Source organism: Dermacentor andersoni, chromosome 2, assembly GCF_023375885.2.
Source record: "Dermacentor andersoni chromosome 2, qqDerAnde1_hic_scaffold, whole genome shotgun sequence".
Taxonomy (NCBI): domain Eukaryota; kingdom Metazoa; phylum Arthropoda; class Arachnida; order Ixodida; family Ixodidae; genus Dermacentor; species Dermacentor andersoni.
In genome coordinates, this window is record NC_092815.1 from 125682965 (window position 1) to 125703832 (window position 20868).

Sequence of the window (20868 nt, forward strand, 5' to 3'; positions counted from 1 at the left end):
TGCGTCGCATGCCTGATAACATGTTGGAGGATTGCAAAGTAGAGCTCGCGTGCGCCACGTAACCACAGTTGAGGCGGCAGTATGGACGACGACAATTCTGATAAGCAGGAGGAGGCCTGGAATCGACATAGGAACGAGATGAAGCGGAAACGAATCACCCAGGAAACAGACGAATAGCGCGCCGAACGACTGGCTAAACGCCGCAACATAGCTAGACAACCAGACTAACCTGGACTTGCAATCACGATTAACCAAGGCTAACCATGCTATGCCTTAGCTTTGGCTACGTATATCCTGGCATAGCCGAGCTAAGCCACTGCCAATTTTTCTTCGAGTCGTCGCATTTGCCGGTTTTTCCCGCTCGTGCTTTCCATTTGCCTGTTTTCCCACGCGCGCCACCGGTGCCATCTCGGAGGCCACGCAAAGGACTTCGCGGCAGCGGCATTAGATGGCGCAGCGTGTCCAGTGGAAATCAATATAGAGCTAGGAGTCCCGCTGCAGTACACGCCTCATACATGACGCGTTTTGGCAGCAGCAATACGTCGTGTTGCTATATTTGCATAAATGCTGAGTGCGCTGCCGTCGGCAGACATCGTGAAATGGGCCCTGGCGTTTCTCTCTCTCTCTTCTTTTTTTTTTTTTTTTTACTGGAAATAGAGCTGCGTCGAATCAGAGGCACTTGTAGTCGACAACATCTCCTGCAGACGCAAAGTCGTGGTCCTCAGTGCCGCCATCGCGTCGTTGTCCGTCGGCATCCGCGGCCGAGGGGGGATCGAGCAAGTAGCTGGGCGCGATGGCTGCGAGGAAGGTTCGCGACCGCTCGGCGCAGCTGCACAGGAACACGGCCCAGCAGGCGACCACGAGCGCAACTCCCGTGAAGATCAGGGCGACCCCCAGGCCGCGGTGCCAGTCGAGCACCACCGAAGCGAGGCCGCACACCAGGATGACGAACGTGACGCCGAACGTCGCGTACAACAGCCGGTACATGCGGCCCTTGACAACGTCGTAGCGCGAGCAACCGAGTGGACGAGCCTCCTCTAGCAGCCACGGTGTCGAGCTTCTTGTTGCTGCCTGGCCGCGGTCGCCGGCCAAGCCTGTGCAATGCCGCCGCCGCAATAAGCCGCCATTCTTGCCCGTAGACAAACGCGGGGTCGTGGCAGCGTCCTGTTGGTCAGTGGCTGCCGGTCGCGTTTTGTCGTCGCGCCTGGCTGGCGCTGCCGTATGATCGGCAGCGGCCATCGCAGCGATGTGCATAAATTGCTGCGATAAACAAAGGTTGCTTGAGTTCCGTGTGAGCTGCAGCATAAATCTATATCTACACTTTTAGACAAAGGTACACCCTTTGGAGTGTATATATGCCACACAACAATAATCCTCATCTGCCTTGCTTGCGTTTCCTTTCATTAAAACGCCGCGCCCGCTACTTTCCTGTCGGGAACGCTATGTCATGCCTATAACGCGCATGCCGTTCGTTACTGGGAAGTACCGGGCTCGTGCGTTGAAGAAAGGAAAGGCGGGCAAGACAGATGACCGCTATTGTTTGGGGACAAACGTACACTCCTAGGCAAAGTTACACCCTTTGGAGTGCCCCTTCTGCTACACATAAATAATCATCTGCCTTGATGCGTTTCCTTTCTTTACCGCTGCGAGCCCGGTACTTTCCAGTAACGAACGGCATGCGCGTTATCAGCATGATAGCATTCCCGACAGGAAAGTAGCGGGCGCGGCGTTTTCAAGAAAGGAAACGCATCAAGGCAGATGACGATTATCGTTGTGTGGCAGAAGGGGCACACTCTAAGGCAAAGTTACACCCTTTGGCTTGCCCCTTCTGCCACACAACAATAATCGTTATCTGCCTTGATGCGTTTCCTTTCTTTAACGCTGCGAACCCGGTACTTTCCAGTAACGAACGGCACGCGCGTTATCAGCATAGAACAGTTTACACCCTTTGGAGTGCCCCTTCTGATAACGCGCGTGCCATTCGTTACTGGAAAGTTCCGGGCTCGCAGCGTTAAAGAAAGGAAACGCATCAAGGCAGATAACGATTATTGTTGTGTGGCAGAAGGGGCAAGACAAAGGGTGTAACTTTGCCTAAGAGTGCACTCCAAAGGGTGTAATTTTGCCTAACAGTGTAGCGCAACCGAAAGGGCGTAAACATTTTTCTTAGACTGCACTCTTAAACAAATGTACACCCTCTGGGGTGTATATTTGCCACACAACAATAATCGTCATCTGTCTTGATTGTGTTTCCTTTCTTGATAAAGCTGCGCTCGCTACTTTTCTGTCGAGAATGCTCTGTCATGCTGATAACGCACATGCCGTTCGTGACTTGGAAATACCGGGCTCGTAGCGTTAAAGAAAGGAAATGCGGGCAAAAAGACAGATGAGGATTATTGTTGTGTGGCAAATATACACTCCAAAGTGTGCAACTGTTTTTAGAGTGTATACACTCTTAAGCAAAATTACACCATTTTGCCACACAACAATAATCGTCATGTCTTGTCAGTATGTCCTTTCTTTAATGCGTTGAGCCCGGTACTTCCGAGTAAGGAACGGCATGCCCGCTATCAGCATGACTGAGCATTCTCGACAGAAAAGTAGCGAGTGCAGCGTTTCCAAGGAAGGAAACGCAAGCAAGGCAGGTGACGATTATCGTTGTGTACACTCTTAAAACGGTTGCACTCTTTGGGGTGTATATTTGTCCCACAACAATAATCGTAATATGCCTTGCTTGCGTTTCCTTTCTTGAAAACTCGGCGCTCGCTACTTTCCTGTCGAGAATGCAGCGTCACACTGATAACGCGCATGCCGTTCGTGACTGGAAAGTACCGGTCTCGCAGCGTTAAAGAACGGAAACGCGGGCAAGACAGATGACGATTATCGTTGTGGGACAAGATAAGTCCCAAAGGGTGTAAATTTTTCTTAGAGTGTAGAAAATATACACCCCAAAGGGTGTACATTTGTTTAAGAGTGTACGCTCCGAGCCAAATTACACCCTCACAAGTAAACAACAGGATTACACGTTGTATGCTAGTGAGGCCAGAATATATATATGTGTGGATAGATGTATTGCTGATCACCAGCTAAGGGAGGGGCGGGCCCCCTTTCCCCTGATTGTAAGCCCTGGGCTTGTATCAAGTCAGGGCATTTGACTTCAGCAAAGGAATGCTTGTCTGAAATCAACGACATTGCACTGGCAAAACGAACAGGCCGATTCGCAACGGAGCAGCAGGGAAAAGCCTTGGCGTGTTAGCGCTTCCTGGTAGCAGTTGTGGTTAATGCAACCACTGTAGACACTGTAATGTCGACACGTGGACACTACATGTAGCCCGCGAAAAGGACACCGAGACACCTTAGTAGGCACTGTACCATTGCGATGCATACTGAATTCCTTCAGCGCACGACCAAGAGTGCTTGCACCGAATGAAAGCATAAGACCAATCTTACCGCCATGAGTTCTTTTCTTCTTTTTCTTCATTTGTATGCCAGACCATGACCATCGAGATGGGTGGCGCTGAGCCGCGCTCATGCTAGGGCTGCAAAAGATAGCGCCCATATAGCGCTAACCCCTTTCATCACGAATCACTCATCATAATCCGAGATCGGGCGGCGTGCGCTACACCGCGCGCCGCCCGATCTCGGGGGCCATGGTTGAAGCATGTTGAAGTGTCAGCTGGAAAAAAGTGAGTGCTAACAATTTTGAGCGAACATGTCTTTGAAAGAATGGTGTATGTAACTGGGAGGCGGTGACAGTGGTCGCTAAAACATGGCAGCTGCGTTTATTCCAGAGTTAGCTAATACACCGAATAGTAACAAATCAACACAATTAATTGATTAATCACATGTTTACTATAGTGCCCAGTAACAGCTATACACGTGGTAGACAAAACAACGCGAGAAGGAGAGAGAAATATGGCAACGGAAAACGTGGAGGCGGGTGTAAACGGCAGTATATCATACAACATGATGATCTATGTAAGCGGGGAAATGAATTCTGAAATATGTCAATACAGGCAGAATACTTATGGCATTTTTTAAAAGTCGATTTAATGCGACAAGGCCAGGCCGAGGATGCGGAATGTTGCCTGGTATACTTTTGAGGCACGGAGTATTGCACGTGATTAAGAAGCTTTAGGCAATGTATATTGCCATGGACCACATAATAATAATAATAATTAGGATACTCTCGTAATTACCACTGAAGGTCATCAGACTAACACAAATTTTAGTCAAGGGATAATCCGGAGTCCCCGAATTAATCAATCAAATTATTCAAATTACTGGATTCCACAACCTCACTTCGTGCCCCGCACACGAGGGCATGGAGGGTAACGCAAGGGACCAACCAGCTGCGGACCAACCGAGTGACGAGCTCTCCTCTACACTGCGCGGCATCCTCGACGCCCGCACCTAAACATTCAACAGGCGAGGAGTTGGCGCCGACTTCAAACACACACGTACCCAAACCAGCCGTATTCACCACACACTGACGAATGCCGGTGGTGCGGGGCACGCCAACGTTAACGCACATCTCGTGGATGCACTCTAAGAAAAGTTTACACCCTTTGAGTCGTATCTTGCCACACAACACTCTAAAAGAAGTTTGCACCCTTTGTGGTGTATATCTGCCACACAACGATAATCGCCATCTGCCTTGATGCGTTTCCTTTCTTGAAAACGCCGCGCCCGCTACTTTCCTGTCGGGAATACTATGTCCTTGCTATGTCTATGTCTATACTATGCTGATAACGCGCATGCCGTTCGTTACTGGAAAGTACTGGGCTCGCAGCGTTAAAGAAAGGAAGCGCATCAAGGCAGATGACGCTTATCGTTGGGTGGCAGATATACAAAGGGTGCAAACTTTTTTTGGAGTGAACAATAAACGTCATTTATTTTGTCCGCATTTCCTTAGTTTAACGCTGCGAGCCCGGTACTTCCCAGTAACGAACGGCATGCGCGTTAGCAGCGTGACATACACTCTTAAGCATATAGTTACACCCTCTTGCCACACAACGATAATCGTCATCTGTCTTGTCCGCATTTCCTTTCTTTAAGCGGAGCCCGGTACTTCGAAGTCACGAACGGCATGCCCGTTATCAGCATGACAGAGCATTCTCGATAGGTAAATAGCGAGCGCAGCGTTTTCAAGGAAGGAAACGCAAGCAAGACAGATGACGATTGTTGTTGTGTGGCGAATATACACCCCAAATGGTGTACATTGGTTTAAGCACCCTTAGAAAAATTTACACCCTTTGGGACGTATCTAGTCCCACAACGATAATCGACACCTGTCTTGCCCGCGTTTCCTTTCTTTAACGCTGCGAGCCCGGTACTTCCCAGTCACGAACAGCATGCACGTTATCAGCATGACATAGCATTCTCGACAGGAAAGTAGCGAGCGCCGAGTTTTCAAGAAAGGAAACGCAAGCAAGGCAGATGACTATTATCGTTGTGGGACAAATATACACCCCAAAGGGTGCAGCCGTTTTAAGAGTGAGAGTGTACACTCTTAAAGATTACACTCTTTGGGGCTTATCTTGTCCCACAACGATAATAGTCATCTGTCTTGCCCGCGTTTCCTTTTTTTAACGCTGCGAGGCCGGTACTTCCCAGTCACGAAAGGCTTGCATATTACCAGTGTGACACAGCATTCTCGACAGGAAAGTAGCGAGCACCGGGTTTTCAAGGAAGGATACGCAAGCAAGGCAGGTGACGATTATCGTTGTGGGACAGATCTACACTCCAAAGGGTGTAACTGTTTAACGAGTGTACACTCTTAGGCAAAGTTACACTCTTTGGGGTGTAGCTCTGCCACACAATAATAATCGTCATCTGCCTTGCTTGCGTATCCTTTCTTGAAAACGCCGCGCCCGCTACTTTCCTGTCGGGAATGCTATGTCATGCTGATAACGTGCATGCCGTTCGTTACTGGAAAGTACCGGGCTCGCCGCCTTAAAGAAAGGAAATGCAGAAAAGACAGATGACGATTATCGTTGTGACAAAAGGGTGTAATTTTGCTTAAGACTGTAGGGGCCCCATACACGAGATCTCAAATTTTGCTTTATTCTATAAATTTTCTCTCTCTCCCACTACGGTGTGCCTCATATGATCAATTGTGGTTTTGCACCGAAAACCCCAGAATTTATTCATTTACATGGGCTCACTGCAATTTCCTCATTGAGCCATTTCTTTCAATTACACTCTAAAAAAAGTTTGCACCCTTTCGGGTGTAAATCTGCCACACTGTACACTCTTAGGCAAAGTTACACCCTTTGGCTTGCCCCTTCTGCCACACAACAATAATCGTTATCGGCCTTGATGCGTTTCCTTTCTTTAACGCTGCGAGCCCGGTACTTTCCAGTAACGAATGGCACGCGCGTTATCAGCATAGAGCAGTTTACACCCTTTGGAGTGCCCCTTCTGATTACGCGCATGCCGTTCGTTACTGGAAAGTTCCGGGCTCGCAGCGTTAACGAAAGGAAACGCATCAAGGCAGATAACGATTATTGTTGTGTGGCAGAAGGGGCAAGCCAAAGGGTGTAACTTTGCCTAAGAGTGCAAAAACAGTTTGCACCCTTTGGGGTGTATATTTGTCCCACAACCATAATCGTCATCTGCCTTGCTTGCGTTTCCTTTCTTGAAAACTCGGCGCTCGCTACTTTCCTGTCGAAAATGCTGCGTCACACTGATAACGCGCATGTCGTTCGTGACTGGGAAGTAGCGGGCTCGCAGCGTTAAAGAAAGGAAACGCAGGCAAGACAGATGACGATTATTGTTGTGGGACAAATATACACCCCAAAGGGTGCAACTGTTTTTAGAGTGCGCACACAACAGTCCTAATCTGTATGCCTTGCTTGCGTTTCCTTTCTTGAAAACACCGCGCCCTCTACTTTCATGTCGGCAATGCTATGTCATGCTGATAACGCGCATGCCGTTCGTTACTAGGAAGTACCGGGCTCGCAGCGTTAAAGAAAGGAAATGCGGACAAGACAGATGACGTTTATCGTTGTGTGGCAAGATAAGATTCAAAGGATGTAAACTTTTCTTAGAGTGTAACGTAATCGGTAGGTATGTTTCCGTCATGTTTGATCTGAAAATGAACAATTAGACTAATAAAGCTGGTGTATCTAGCAGGCATTCATGGTTCATATATTTCTCTACGGTCTTGCGCTCCGCCACGTGGACAGCCGCAAATTCTGATGCATGGAGTTTCCTTCCTCCATGTTCTGATGCCTCAAAGTCGTCTGCTTCAAACATGGATCCATCGCTTCAAAAATAGGTGTTACGGCTGCGCCATCTAGTTTTTATGTACTTTATGTGTAATTTGTAAAAAAATGTTGCCTTTAAAAATAATGAAACATTCTTTTAATATACAATAATAGTTTATTATATCCACGTGTATATTTGATCTTTTGTTTTAAGCTTTTTAACCTTACCAGATACGACACTTCGGTGCAACACGAACAGACCATCTTCCTTTCTGCGCTCGCTCAAGGCGAGGGATACGCAACCGCAAATGTAAGTGTTTTCTAAATCCACAAATTTCCTCGTGAAATAACTTTGGCGGTAACCATCCTAGGTTGTAATAAGTGCAGTAAGGCTTTATCGTCACCGTTATAACATTATTTTGGCGCTGGAACCAACGTGTTAGTTTATTATTGTGCATTTTGTGAAGCTATCCGGCGCCTCTCGTAAGCTTGCCATGTCCGGCGACTGAGCGAGTTCTGACAGTCCTCCGATTCTCCAACTAGACTTGCCCTTGGGCAGTAATGCAGTAGAAATTAGATGTTCATTCACTCTTCATTTTATGGTGACGTCGCGAGTTTTCCTCCAGTGTCGCTATGCATGCAATGTGCAGGTGCACACTGTGCGACATGCTTTCCGTAAACCGTGCCAAGCGAATCGCTCAAGCGCTGCTGTTCTGACTTTACAATTGCCCTAGCTGGGACGAGTAAATTCGGCTGCAGCGTAAGGCACGGGGAAGCTTGAAAACATTGCTTACTTGTTCTCTCGTTGACTGAACGTCGGTCGCAGTGGGCAACTTGCCGCGCGTCGTACGATATGCACGTCAAGTACTGGCAAGTGAATAACTGCAGTGCTGCTGTTCTTCTTGACGAATGTTGTAGATGGGACGAGTAATCCGGGCTCAGCGTAAAGGAGCGGGAAGTGTCTTCCGCTCCCACAACAAGCACAGGAAAGGAGCTCCCAAGCTGCGAGCCGTCGATTTCGCCGAGCGTCATGGCTACATTAAGGGGATTATCAAGGTGAGGTGACCGTTCTCTTACAAGTTACTCGAAAATTTCATGTTCTGAAGTTCCGTTTGGGCAGATTGCAGAGAAGCGAAAGGGCGAAGCGCCATATAGAATATGTAGTCCTACATGCAATGTTCGTGCAAAAACCACGTGAACTTCGTTGCGCGATTAGCAAGATCTAGGGCCACTTTGTTATAAGCCAGTGAGGCTTTGCAGCATGTCCATTCTTACTACCGTGTAAACCACAACGAAGGCGAAAATGTCGAATTTAATTTTTTTTTAAACACAGCAAGGTATTAGGTCTTACTGTGGTTTCATTGAAATGGTATTTCAATGAAATTGCTCTTTGCCTGTGTGGACGCAAGTGATGCGCAATGCGACAGTTCCGTGTTTTCACGGTGCACCCTGGCTCTCACGTTGCAATACATAATGCATTCTTTATAAGCTATTGACCACATTATCAACAGCGAAACTGTTTGCCGTATGTTGCCTATGTTGTTGCTCAAAGCAAATGATTACCTGACACATTGCGTCACTGTCTTGTTGCTGCAACTTCAAGCAGAAATTCTTCAGCTGTCATTCCTGGGTTGTCTGGTTCCACGCCTCAGTGTCACATTCACTTTTTTGTCGCAGGAAATTCTGCATGACCCCGGCCGTGGTGCACCCCTTGCACGGGTGGTGTTTCGTGACCCGTACCGGTACAAGCTCAAGAAGGAACTGTTCCTGGCAGCAGAAGGCATGCACACTGGCCAGTTTGTCTACTGCGGCAAGAAGGCTGCCCTCCAGGTGTGTATGCCGGCATGCCATGCTCTGCGTGCGTCTTTTCGGTACCTAGCGAGTGCTACTTTCAGTGTCCATCAATGGCTAAGGTGCCTTGATGATAGTGAGCCACACATTGTAAATATAATTTGTGTATGCTTGTACGGTATCTACCATTGCAAACCAAAGTTAATGAATCTTGTCATCTATGAAGAATTTTAAATTTTGTTTAGGCGCATGGTGATGGTGGTCCTGCCTCTTATATGGGCTCGCCGTAGTTGACCGTGTTTAAATAAGCTTGACCACGAAGAAGAAAAAAAGAAAAAGAAAAAAACCCTCTGGAAACGTTTTTTCATGAACTTCAAAAATGTTCACATAGTCATAGGGGCAACGCCTCATGCTGCCACCAAAACTCGAGATGTCTCTTGGTGACCTTGGCGGCCCCGACCTTCTTGTCGTTCGTCTTAAACCCAAGCGTGGTAGGCAGTGCCGATGTGCGGGTTGGCGGAAAGATGCCACCGCACTGCAGTACCGTGTGACTCAGCGTCTCGTCCAACTTTCTATAGAGGGCCCGTGTTCTTGAAACCTCCTTGGTGAAGTGAGCTCTCCAAAGGTGTGAGTGCAGCATGCCAGCTCGTGCCTCCACCAGCAGTGCACTTCCCTTTCAGTTGTGGCAGCACTCGGTGTGGATCTTGAGCTTCTCCCTACGACTAGAGGGACGACTTTTCTTCTGCGGCTTTCCGCCACGCAGCTGTTTCCATCTGTCGCACCTGGAGCTGTACTCTCTTGCCCATTGGGTCATTGTAGCTATACACGGTTGCCAGAGGTACACCATGGTTGTCGCATGCTTCCCGCTAACTGCGATCCCGTTCAAGCTCTAGGAAACTATGGACGTCAACCACATGAACACACTGAAAGCATTCATTAGATTTGCAGCTAATACTTGTGCTAGCTAGCTAGCTGTAGGTAACATAACTCGTTAAAGAGGGTGCATTTGGTAAAGAAGGGTTTCTGATTTAATGGCTGGGGAACGGGTGGCCATGGCATCTTCTGTGGCAAAACATAGCTGACGATGTGGGAAGGTGGCAGATAGCGATGGAAAGTGCAAATGACACCCTCGGCACCAAGCCAGCAGTGGTGGGCTGCAGTGAGTTACTTGTGTGGTCACGTTAAAAAGCCATCAGCGAAACGTCATGCAGTGTATCAATGTGGGAAGCTTGCTGCTAATGTGCTTGTTTCTTTCCCTCACCAGGCCCCATAGCAAATCTTGGTTATATGCTGAAAGTTGTTACGTGTCCTCTAGCCAGCGTTCTGGCGAAAAAATTTGTCAGATAGCTCATTAATAGTCAAGATAGAAATATTTCAGCGTCGCGAACCCGTAATTTCAGGGGGCGAGCTTTACCGCAAACATAGACGCTCTCTCCACTTGCCCCGTCTAGCCTCCGCAAGTGAAATTCTTTCCCTGCATTCTCCCATACCAGACCTTGAGGATCGTGTGACGCATACGTTTTGCAGCGCGGCACACTTCTGCTGACGGTGACGATAGTCTTGTTTTGCGCAGCACACGATTTTGTGTGCTGTGCACGAGGACACCTGGCTAGTGGTATAAATCTGTGCTACACGAATACTGAGGCGGACACAAGTGGATCACAGAGCATGATCCTGCACTAAAACATGGTAGAAAATGAAATTGTTTCGGTGTCTGCCTGCACGACTGCACGACGTGGCAACAAGCAAACGAAACGGAAATACATCTCTCTTGCTGTTGTGCAAAGTAAAACAAAAACATGCAGGCATTCGGTTTGTATGTTTTATTATTTCTCTAAGCTTTTATTAGTCTATTCTAGCAACATATTACACAAATAACAGATGTTGGCTTGAATAATTCTCGAAGTCATGTGTCACCATGAGCGACGTCACAGCGCGAGCACGTGTACGTAGGTGCACTAGCACATGTATGTTATCCTCCGGCTTGGAGCTTGGTGGCCACGAGGAGAATGGAAAATGGTGTTTGGTTTGAAATTTCGTATCTCTCTACGGTGTGTAGTGATGTAATACTTTGCGGACACGGGTGTTATCGCTGATTGTATGCTCTGCTCTTGTCTGCTCAAAATGGCCAGACCTGGTGAGGGTCCCTTTAAAAGCCCCCCCCCCCCCCCACTTTCCACAAGTGACCAGATCAGTATGCTGCGCATGCACACGTTGCAACAGCTAGGTATGTTTGTATACGCCTTATCTAGACAAATTTAGCTTCAAATTTTGTCCGCTATCGCCAATGATTTGTTCTAGCTGCGTGCATTAAAAGTGAGCTTTGTTGTAGGAATAAGATAAGCAGACCAAACTAACAAGCATGGTCTGTTAATCCGAAGGTATGATGTATTGGTACAGACTGTATTAGGGGTGTGCCCAGTAGCGATTTTGAGACCAAATCAGATACAAATCGAATAGTGCCAGAAGCAAATGGAATATCAAATAGTTTTCAGTTAACGAACAGCCATTATCATAATTAATATAAAACAATCTTCACATCTTTGTATTCTTACCGTTGGCAAATTTCTGTCATTACATAGTATGTTATTTAGCGTTGTTTATTAAAGGCACAAATGGAACACTAAGAGTAAACAAGTACTTCCATTGCATGCACAGGCCTCTTCAAAAAGTGCGAATGATGGCTGTATAGCCGGTAAATTATGGCTGCCTAAGTGACATAGCATGGTCCACTAGGCAATTTGTCATGTTCTCTGGCTATCCTATGCCCGCGAGGGTGAAAATTTACCATACTTTTGCTCCATTGTTGTTTAATTGGACACAGGTGACATTATGAAATATGTTGAAGGTATTCTAAAGAGTATTCGCTTATACAAACAGTTACTATTCAATTTGAAGACTGAATTGAATAGGACACTCAATTCATTATTCAAGAGTTCCAAATATTATCGCTCCCCTGGTCTCTGTAAGGCAGTGCTTATAATTTCGAGTTATTGATAACGACTAAATTTTCACTGCAAGACAGTATTGGTGGCTGGCCAGTGTGGTTTAAGGTGCTGGCTTATGGACACAGTAGGCTCGAATTCAAACCTTGAAATGTTTTTACTGTGAATTAAAAAATTCTTTATGCAGCAACAGACAAGGAGTTTGTGTGGCGATTTTGGCAAGTGGCAAAAAGGCTTTGTGAGGGCAGGTAGCAGTTGCAATGATGATTTCTACAACTGAAGTGAAACCCACCTGTGTGGAAGTTTTTTAGAGGCTGTTTCTGAGCAGCTGCTGAGCCCTGCACAAATGCCAATTGCTGGCTGAGACTTGTGGCAGTCACTGAACCTTTGCTGATGTTCGACTGTAGTTGCAATTGCGTGCACTGCTGTCCAGCAACACTTCACAACTTATATGTAAATTAACTCAGAGATACTCATGTGACACGGTTTTTGTTTTGTGCAGCAAGCTAAAAAATTTTATAAGCCTGAACTAATGCATTGAGGGTCGGCTTTTTTGTCAAACGCAACACCCCAGGGTTGATGTTCCTTATTGCAAATTTATAATCTTCAGACTGACCTATTTAAAAAAAAAAAGTTAAATTTTTCTGACCATAAAGTGACAAATATTTGAGTATGAATACAGATGGGCTTGCATAAATACTTGTAATGAGAATAAAAGTAGATACACAGAAATAGATATAGTATTCTGATTCGGCACTTGGGCTGTCGGCATCACAGGAATTGCTGCTCAAAACGCTTGCAGCAGAGCAACCAGCGCACATGGCCATAGTGTAATTGAACAGTGTGTATGTATGAGCGCAAAATCAAACGAGTCAGATACTTGCAGTAATCCTTCGTTCCATTACCAATGAGGGGTAGTAAGTTTTTGGAAGTCTCCCAGGCATGACAGCAATGTTCGTATGTGGTGGCATCGTTTGTACATACTGGCACCCGCTTGTGAACAGATGAATTTGCACCCCTGTGAGCAATAAATGAGTGAGCATCTAGCGATGACCCTTTGAGAGATTAAAAACCAGGTAGATGTCAGTTTTTATGGGCACGATGAATGGAAACAGCCTGCGAGATAAAACCAAAACTAACCACTGCGTGAGCGGTTGCTGAAACGCCAGTGTAAAGAAGCCGTGATATGAAAACCAAGAAATTACGGAGCGAAAAATAAATTACTTGTATCCACATGGGGTGGTAGCACTTGCTGGGCTACAGAGTGGAAAAATTTGCGAGTTTTTAAACATGCAGGCTGTGCCGTAAATATATGGCATCGACCATTTGGGACCTGTTCATGGGGCTGCATGTTTACCTCTTTGGCCCTCAAAGGGTTGGTATCGCTAGATGTGATCTTAGTTTCCCTCGTTGGTTGAATTTTAGTTTAGCTTTGTTGTGAGCACATTGCAATGTGTCTAGACAGACTTTCTGTGCTGAGTGCTGGGGCCATTATTTGGTGTGAAGCAGTTACTCCCACTGTTGAAAGCCCCTTGTTTTATTGACTTCTTCCTTGTGTATGTCCTCGCTGCCAGGTGGGCAATGTGCTTCCCGTGGGTGTCATGCCTGAAGGCACGGTGATCTGCAACGTTGAGGAGAAGGCCGGAGACCGGGGCCGGCTGGCACGCACGTCGGGCAACTACGCCACTGTGATTGCGCACAATGCCGACACACGCAAGACGCGCATCAAGCTCCCCTCGGGTGCCAAGAAGGTGCTGCCCTCAGCCAACCGCGCGATGGTAGGCATCATTGCCGGTGGCGGCCGTGTTGAGAAGCCCATCCTTAAGGCCGGCCGTGCGTACCACAAGTACAAGGCAAAGCGCAACTCGTGGCCCAAGGTCCGAGGTGTTGCCATGAACGTGAGTGCTGCCCTGCTCTTCTGTTCTATTTTGTGGTTTGTCCGTCCTGGCAAGTGTTCTCACTGGGCGCTCACACGGTCAGTGTCAAAAGGGGTACGGTTGTCGTCAAAAGCTTATGGACTGTGGAATTTAAAAAAAAAGCTGTATATTTCTGCAGCATGGGTGTGAAGCCTGGCGTTTGGATTTGAAAACTGTACAAGTCTATGTGAATGACATAGTATTGTATAGTTTTGCTGGTGATTGTCACAAACTGCTCAGTTTCTTTCAGGTTTTATGGTCCATAAACTTTTAATGCCTAGTGCACATTAGCGGGTGGAGGCAGCTTCCTCGCTGATTTTAGAGCTTGTTAGGGGGATAGTACCATTGAATCAGGGGATAATGCCAGCAGCTTTTTATATAAAGTATAATTGAATGGTCCTCTGAGAACTTGCTAATTCTATGATACAATTTGAAATGCAGTAGTGCTTTTAAAAAAAAGCTACGTTACAGACGTTTTACTTTGAGGCCCTATGTTCAAGGTAGACAACTGCCGTAAGTCTGACAGCTGACAAAAAAAAAAAGAGAGAGAGAAAATTCAGGGCATTTCAGTTTTGCCTTCAACAGTAAAACATGATAGCATTCAAAGATCCTTGACAGCTTCTGAGCTGTCGGTGCTTTGTTTCATGACATTTGCTTGTGGGCTGTCATTCTCAAAATTCGGAGGAATAACTTTATCAAGAATGTAAAGCAAGGTATGAGGAACTTTAGAGATAGGATGATGGGGCAATATAATCCACATAAAGCTACATATATACGGAAATTTTCGCTCGCGCACAGTGCGGATGCCGGATTTTCAATGACACAGGGCCCTTAACGCTGTCGCGTTAAAACAGAGAAGTGTCAGGGCGGCGCAGTGGTTGGATGTTGGAATCCCTGCTGTGATGATTTCTATTGCTGAATAATGCTGTGGAAGCTCTCTAGAGGCTGTTTCTGAGCAGTGGAATTTCATTCCCACTACTGTGTGTGCCAACCCAGCACAGGGTTCGAGGTTGTTTTTTTTTGCACCCTGAAAACGTTAAAAGGACTAGCTTTTTGGTTTCCAGAGTGTTGCACTGAAGCTGGAACCGCATGGTGTGTCTGCTGCACACAAAAATCGACATTTTTGTGGCGTGTCTACGAATATTCAAAAGGCGCAGCGCGACTGGGACGGAAACAAAGAAACACCAGTTCTTCGCCATCTATGATGTGCAGGCAACATCATCTGCTGTGTCCCAGGGAACTGAGCCTCACATCATGTGATTGAGCTCTCCACTGTCATTGGTGAAAGTTCACGCTGCATTATGATGCGCAACACATTCTTTTCTGCCCCTACAAAGGTGGTGGCAATGCATTTTCAGCAGGCAAGCACTCAATCGCGCTCGTGCACTGCCACCCTGCATTAAATTGCATGATAAATTGCAGCTTGCAGTTTCAGCTTAATGCAGTGTAGCCATAAAATGTAGGAGACCTTGGCGGTTCACAAAATAAAAAAAAAAATGCAGTTATAATGTGAACACATCTGCATTCACATCTGCACATGCATAAAATCTCCATTCATGGGAAGAGGGCCTTTTAGCTGCGTGCATTGAGTGGTTGATTAATATGTTCCATGTAGTGATTCATTCTACAGACTGCTGTTTCATGCGTTTTAGAATAGCACTAGTCCTTGTGTTCAGCATTTGCATTGTGGGGTCTGTGTGTAAAGTGTTGTATTCTCTCCATCCCATACAGCCTGTCGAGCATCCTCACGGTGGTGGCAACCACCAGCACATTGGCAAGGCCTCGACTGTCAGGAGGGATGCCTCAGCTGGTCGCAAGGTGAGTTGTTTTGCTGTCCTGCTATGTTGGGGTCGCTCTGCACGGGCTGGCTCCTTGTGTAAATTGGCCGGGGCTCCAACTTTTGAAACCTTGTGGCTGTTCTTTAGATCTCGTTGCTTTTGCATAAGGAGAGGCAAGATGTCAATTCTTTTAGTACTTTATTTAGGCAAAATTCGAGTGGTCTGTTAACACCTGGTATTCATATGCTCATTAGGACATTTCTGGGCACAGTCTTACACAGTGAGTCCACCTTCAGCTAATTCATTACAACAGCAAAAGATCTTTGAATCCCACGCAGTGGCGCTCTGTAGTTAGTACAAAAGGTGCCCCGACAATAAACAAACTTTAGTTAATCGTTCAGCTGGAACAGAATAATTATGAAGTGTAAGTTATTGTTCCCTTATTAAGGTGAGAGGCTCCTCGAAACAACTTTTTTTTTATTATTTGTACCAGAGACTTCAAAATTCAACCAATTAGAGAGTTTGTTATGCAGATTTCAAATATGCAATTAGTTTTTGTGTAGCTGCTATAGTTCTCGAGTTATATTATACTGAATGACAAATTATAGCGATCTTTATGGGCACTTTTTTATGAACTAAACTTTCACAAAAAGTATTGTGCTATAGCTCATTTAGCTCTTCATAGATCACAGAGTGCCGATATCTAGTCAAAAAACGTGTTCAGTTATTGGAAGTGGGACAAAAAAAATTTTGACACTTCAACCATTGTTTCTTTCAGTTCCCTGAGACATAACTTCGTACTATTGTAATTATTGACGACTGATATTGAAATTTCAAGTAGATATCGGCATTCTACATGTACTTTCATGAGTATGTATGCCAAATTTCGTTAGTATACACCAATTCTAAGTGTACAAAAGGCTTCCCAGAAGACACGAAAATATCAAAAAATTTCAAAATGAGGAAAACAGGTTTGAAAGTTTCAAAACCTTCTATTCTTCAAAATCCAATTATTATTGCATGAATCCTGGTCACACTTAGAAAATGCATGGAATGTCTTGTGATGCAGCGGTTTTGGAAGGCCGATGATCGCACAAAATCACGAAAGCAGGTCATATCCAGCACCTATAGCGTGCGCTGCGAAAACAGCCTTCACGTTTACGGCAAAGCCGTCGCGCGAGCTTCCGCTGGTGTAGCGGGTGTTCGCCCCGGGGTCACCGCACGCGCCGGCCGAGATGATCCGCTTCGACGTGTGCGTGAATGAAAGCACAGATTCAGGGCAGTCAGGATTTTCGCAGCGTAGCTCTAGGTACGACGGAAGGTTTTGCGCTTCTCAGCTGCTTCTCGGACGGCGAGTTTCCGTTCACGGCAAGTGGGGCATGCCGAACCTGTCACCAGTGCCGTCAATGCGCCGATCTCGCACAACACCGTGCTAGCAGCAGGGGCACCGACCGACTTCGCTTTTGAAGAATTCGATCTTTTTCTGCGATGCACTGACGAAATCCACAGCAGCGTCGATTTTACCACTGTGGTGGCGACCGGTGTCGGCGGTAGGCCTAACCGACGTCGGAGCGTCGTACTCTGCTGTCGTTTTTTTAACGCCGTTTCCCTCGGTACTTGTGCCGAGTTTGATACTTCCGGGCGTCGAAACTGCACTTTTTCGGGCTAGTCATCTCAAGAAAACGCGGAGAAAACACGGGAAACTGTGCGGCTAGCGAGAACGCGCTGCGGCGGTGGTTCGGCTTTGCTGCACAAAAGGAGCACCGCCGTCCAATGGCGGAGCCGCGCTGCATGGCGCGCAATTCAAAACGCGCGACAGTCTCGTCCTTTTTCTCGTTTTTCTTTATTCTCCGTAAACATACGAGACTGACAGCCATTGAACCTTGGAGGAAAGGGCTGAAGTTGCACGCCCCTATGATTGCAAATGGCGGGCAGTGACGCTAGATTGCGTGAGAACAGTGCAAACGGCGCGGACTTTCTAAACTTTCGGTGGACTATAGAGTTACCGCCGCTCACTTAGGCGCATTTTTTGGTGACTCCTAGTGCGAATTTCGGCCTGATATTTACAGAAATAAAAGTTTATAGACCAAAGATGACAACGCAGCTTAAAACAAAAAAGTGATTTTTTTTTTTGAAAACCGCGATTTTTCGACCCGCGTCTCCCCTTAAATTGCCAACTATATAATTATGAAAGCCTACCTTTCTGGGCTTTGTACCGTATTTACTCGCATAATGATCACACTCGCGTAATGATCGCACCCCTAAATTTTGTCGCCAAAATTCGATTTTTTTTATGTCCCGTGTAATGATCGCACCTCGAACTTGCCGCAGCGATATGTCGTGTGCTAAGTCTAGCTAATAATGATCGCGCTTACCATCTGTCGAATGCTACGCGAACGACTCTTCAAGACAAGCCGAGCGGCCTGCACGCACCAAACATTCTTAAGTAGATGCCTGATTTCATTACTTTCATCACTTTCCGCACTTCCATGACAAAAAGAGGTACAACCAAGCTTGCCTTTATTATGGGTTGGCTCTATAATGGTTGATGTCAACAAAAACAATAAAGGCGCATTTCGATTCTTTTCATCTGCACTCGTGAGCACGCAACGCGCGCGGCAATGATAGCCACGTTTACTCTGATACGTTAAAAGTGTACCCTATTCATACGCCGACGCTTGCAACACAGCTAAAATATTCGCCCACCCTTAGCAGAAACGTGTCGTATTAGGATAGTAGTGAAGACAGATGCCGCAGTTTCCGCAGCACGTCGGCCATGCATTTCTATGTCACTGGCAGCTAAGCGCGCCCACCTGTTTCTGTCCCCTCAAAGTGGACATGGCTACGTTATTGCCGCAAACTTGCCGATAGTAACGATATTATTCATCACTGATACGGAAGAAACTGTTTCAATGCACGTAATGTACTCGCGAGAAGAAAAAAAAATCGCGTTCGGCGCGTTCGGCTTGCTCCGCCGGCCGCCATTTTTGTTTTGGTGTCCCGCACCCGCAATCCCGCAGCAAATGCGGGACGAAAAAAAAATTTTTTTTTTCCGCGGGAAATTTAACCCCTGAATTTGAGTCAATTTTTCTGACAAAAAAGTGCGATCATTATGCGAGTAAATACGGTAAATGAAAATAATGTGTGAGCACAGCACATAAAGTTTGCTATTATCAAGACCTGGTAATGGCTGTCATTTTGTTCCATTTTGCCTTTAGACCGCTTATCTTTTAAACAGAAGGACATTGCTGTGAATCAGCCCTGCTTTGCTCGAGGTCTCGGGTTCAGTCCCAGCGCCACTGTGGTCATGTTGTGGTTAGGGTGAAATGCAAAAATGCTTGTGTCCTTGTATATTTAAGGTGCACATCAACAAACCCCAGCTGGTCAAAATTAATCCGGAGCACCCCCCCCCCCTCCCCCCCTGCAAATAAAATTGTTATTTGGGCACGTGAAATCCCAGAATTCAATGAAATTTATTGCTGTGGCATTGGCCAGCATGTGCTATGTGAACTGCTTGCAGTGTTCAACACTTATTCCCAATAATGATGCTTGCACCCGTGACTTGAAAAAAGTTCCCCATTTATACCATGACTCTAAACAATTGCCTGCTGATTACTTTCTAAAGCAGAACTCACTAGTGATGTGCAGGGTTCATGTAATCTTGTACTATAAAGAAAATGTAAAGTGAAAGCTGAACGTTGATATCACGAAGTAAACCAGTTCATATGCTCTCAAGTATATACTACTAGCATTGATAGCTTGTCACTTTCACAGAACAAATTTTTCTTGTCCTAGAATTTTGTTGCAGTTGGTAGTGTCTAGCATGGGCAATGCTCTTAAATGACCAATCTTATTTTGAGCAAGAAGGGGGGGACATGAAGGGCTCATATCGCCTACCTTAGTATGATCAAGGAGTTGTAGTTCGTGCAGCTGTTAGTACAATCATGCTGCACTGTTTGTTCTAATTCTTTCCTATACATAACTGCAAGCTTAGTTAACACAACATGGTGCCGAATAAAGCAATGTAGCAGTTTTTGCTTGGTGCGCATAGTAAAATTTTTAGCTTTTGACAGTTATGGGGACATGTTCTCAGTGAAGGCATTTTGGCTAAATTAGCTATAATTGGTTACTTCACTGATTGTGAACGGTAAAATGGCTATCAGAAATGTTTGGGGACATCACCTCATCCTAATAGAGAATTGCAAGCACATTTCCTTTTTGATTATTTCTGCTGGAGTATTGCATGATTAGGTATAGTTCGTCATTGATATAACAAAGTAAATATAATATGCTTCTTGCTGTTACCAGTACGTAACAAATACCACATGCTTATAACCAATTATATATGGGATATAATGAAGGTATTGTCTTGGATGCAACTTGTTTAACAAGATTTGAATGTGGGAAATAACTGCCTTTTCTGGTGAATGATGATTCACTGATGAGAGCTGAACACTAATTTTTGATGTACAGTGCTGACATACAAAGTGTTTCTACACATGTGCTTGCAGAATGGGAGTTCATTGAGCCATGTGAAGTTTTTGAAAAGCCTTTGATTTGTAGCTGCAGTTTATTGACTTCATTGCTGTGTGCAGGACACTCTGTGTCGTAGCACAACTACTGGCGTTTGTGGAATGGCAGTGTCATGAGAATGAGAAAGGCTCACTTGTGTTCCCTCTTATCATCCAGGTCGGTCTCATCGCTGCCAGGAGGACAGGTCGTATCCGTGGTGGCAAGGTCAATGCTCAGGGCAAGGACGATTAGACTCCTCTTGGGTGTTGCTCGTGTTAATAATAAATCAAGATGTCTCGACCAAACGCAGGGAGTGTTTTGTGTTATTCAGTCCCAAAGAATTGCCACATGATTTGAAGATGTGGCTCTTGAATTCGCTCATATGTTGCTTCCCTTGTCATATTGGCCATTGCATGATCACATGCCTCTACTTACATTTGTACTTTATTGTAAGCATGAGTAGTAGTGCTTTGTCTTTTGAACATGGTAGAATAGTACAGTCGCCGACCGTTTATTCGGACCTCACGGGGACTGCGGAAATGTCCGAATAAACAGGTGTCCTAAAAAGCAAATTAAGAAAAAAAAGAAATCCTTTATTTTCACGCACTTATTCGGGCTCGGCAGTAGGCTTGAAGAAATCGGGAATGCGCCGTTTACGCGCAGTCAGATAAGCCTGAATCTCTGAGAAGGTCGTACGGTCACTATAGGCGGCTGAAAG

The 20868-nt window shown here is 46.0% G+C and overlaps 1 protein-coding gene across 1 annotated transcript; it reads left to right on the forward strand.

Moving 5' to 3' along the window:
- The first annotated feature begins 7439 nt into the window (after positions 1–7439).
- RpL8 (ribosomal protein L8) lies at positions 7440–20455 on the forward strand. The gene is made up of 6 exons (XM_050187845.3): positions 7440–7518; positions 8127–8264; positions 8886–9038; positions 13519–13842; positions 15592–15678; positions 20328–20455. The coding sequence occupies exons 2-6, from the start codon at positions 8127–8129 to the stop codon at positions 20400–20402; spliced, it is 777 nt and encodes a 258-aa protein (XP_050043802.2). The 5' UTR covers positions 7440–7518; the 3' UTR covers positions 20403–20455.
- The last annotated feature ends 413 nt before the right edge of the window (positions 20456–20868 follow it).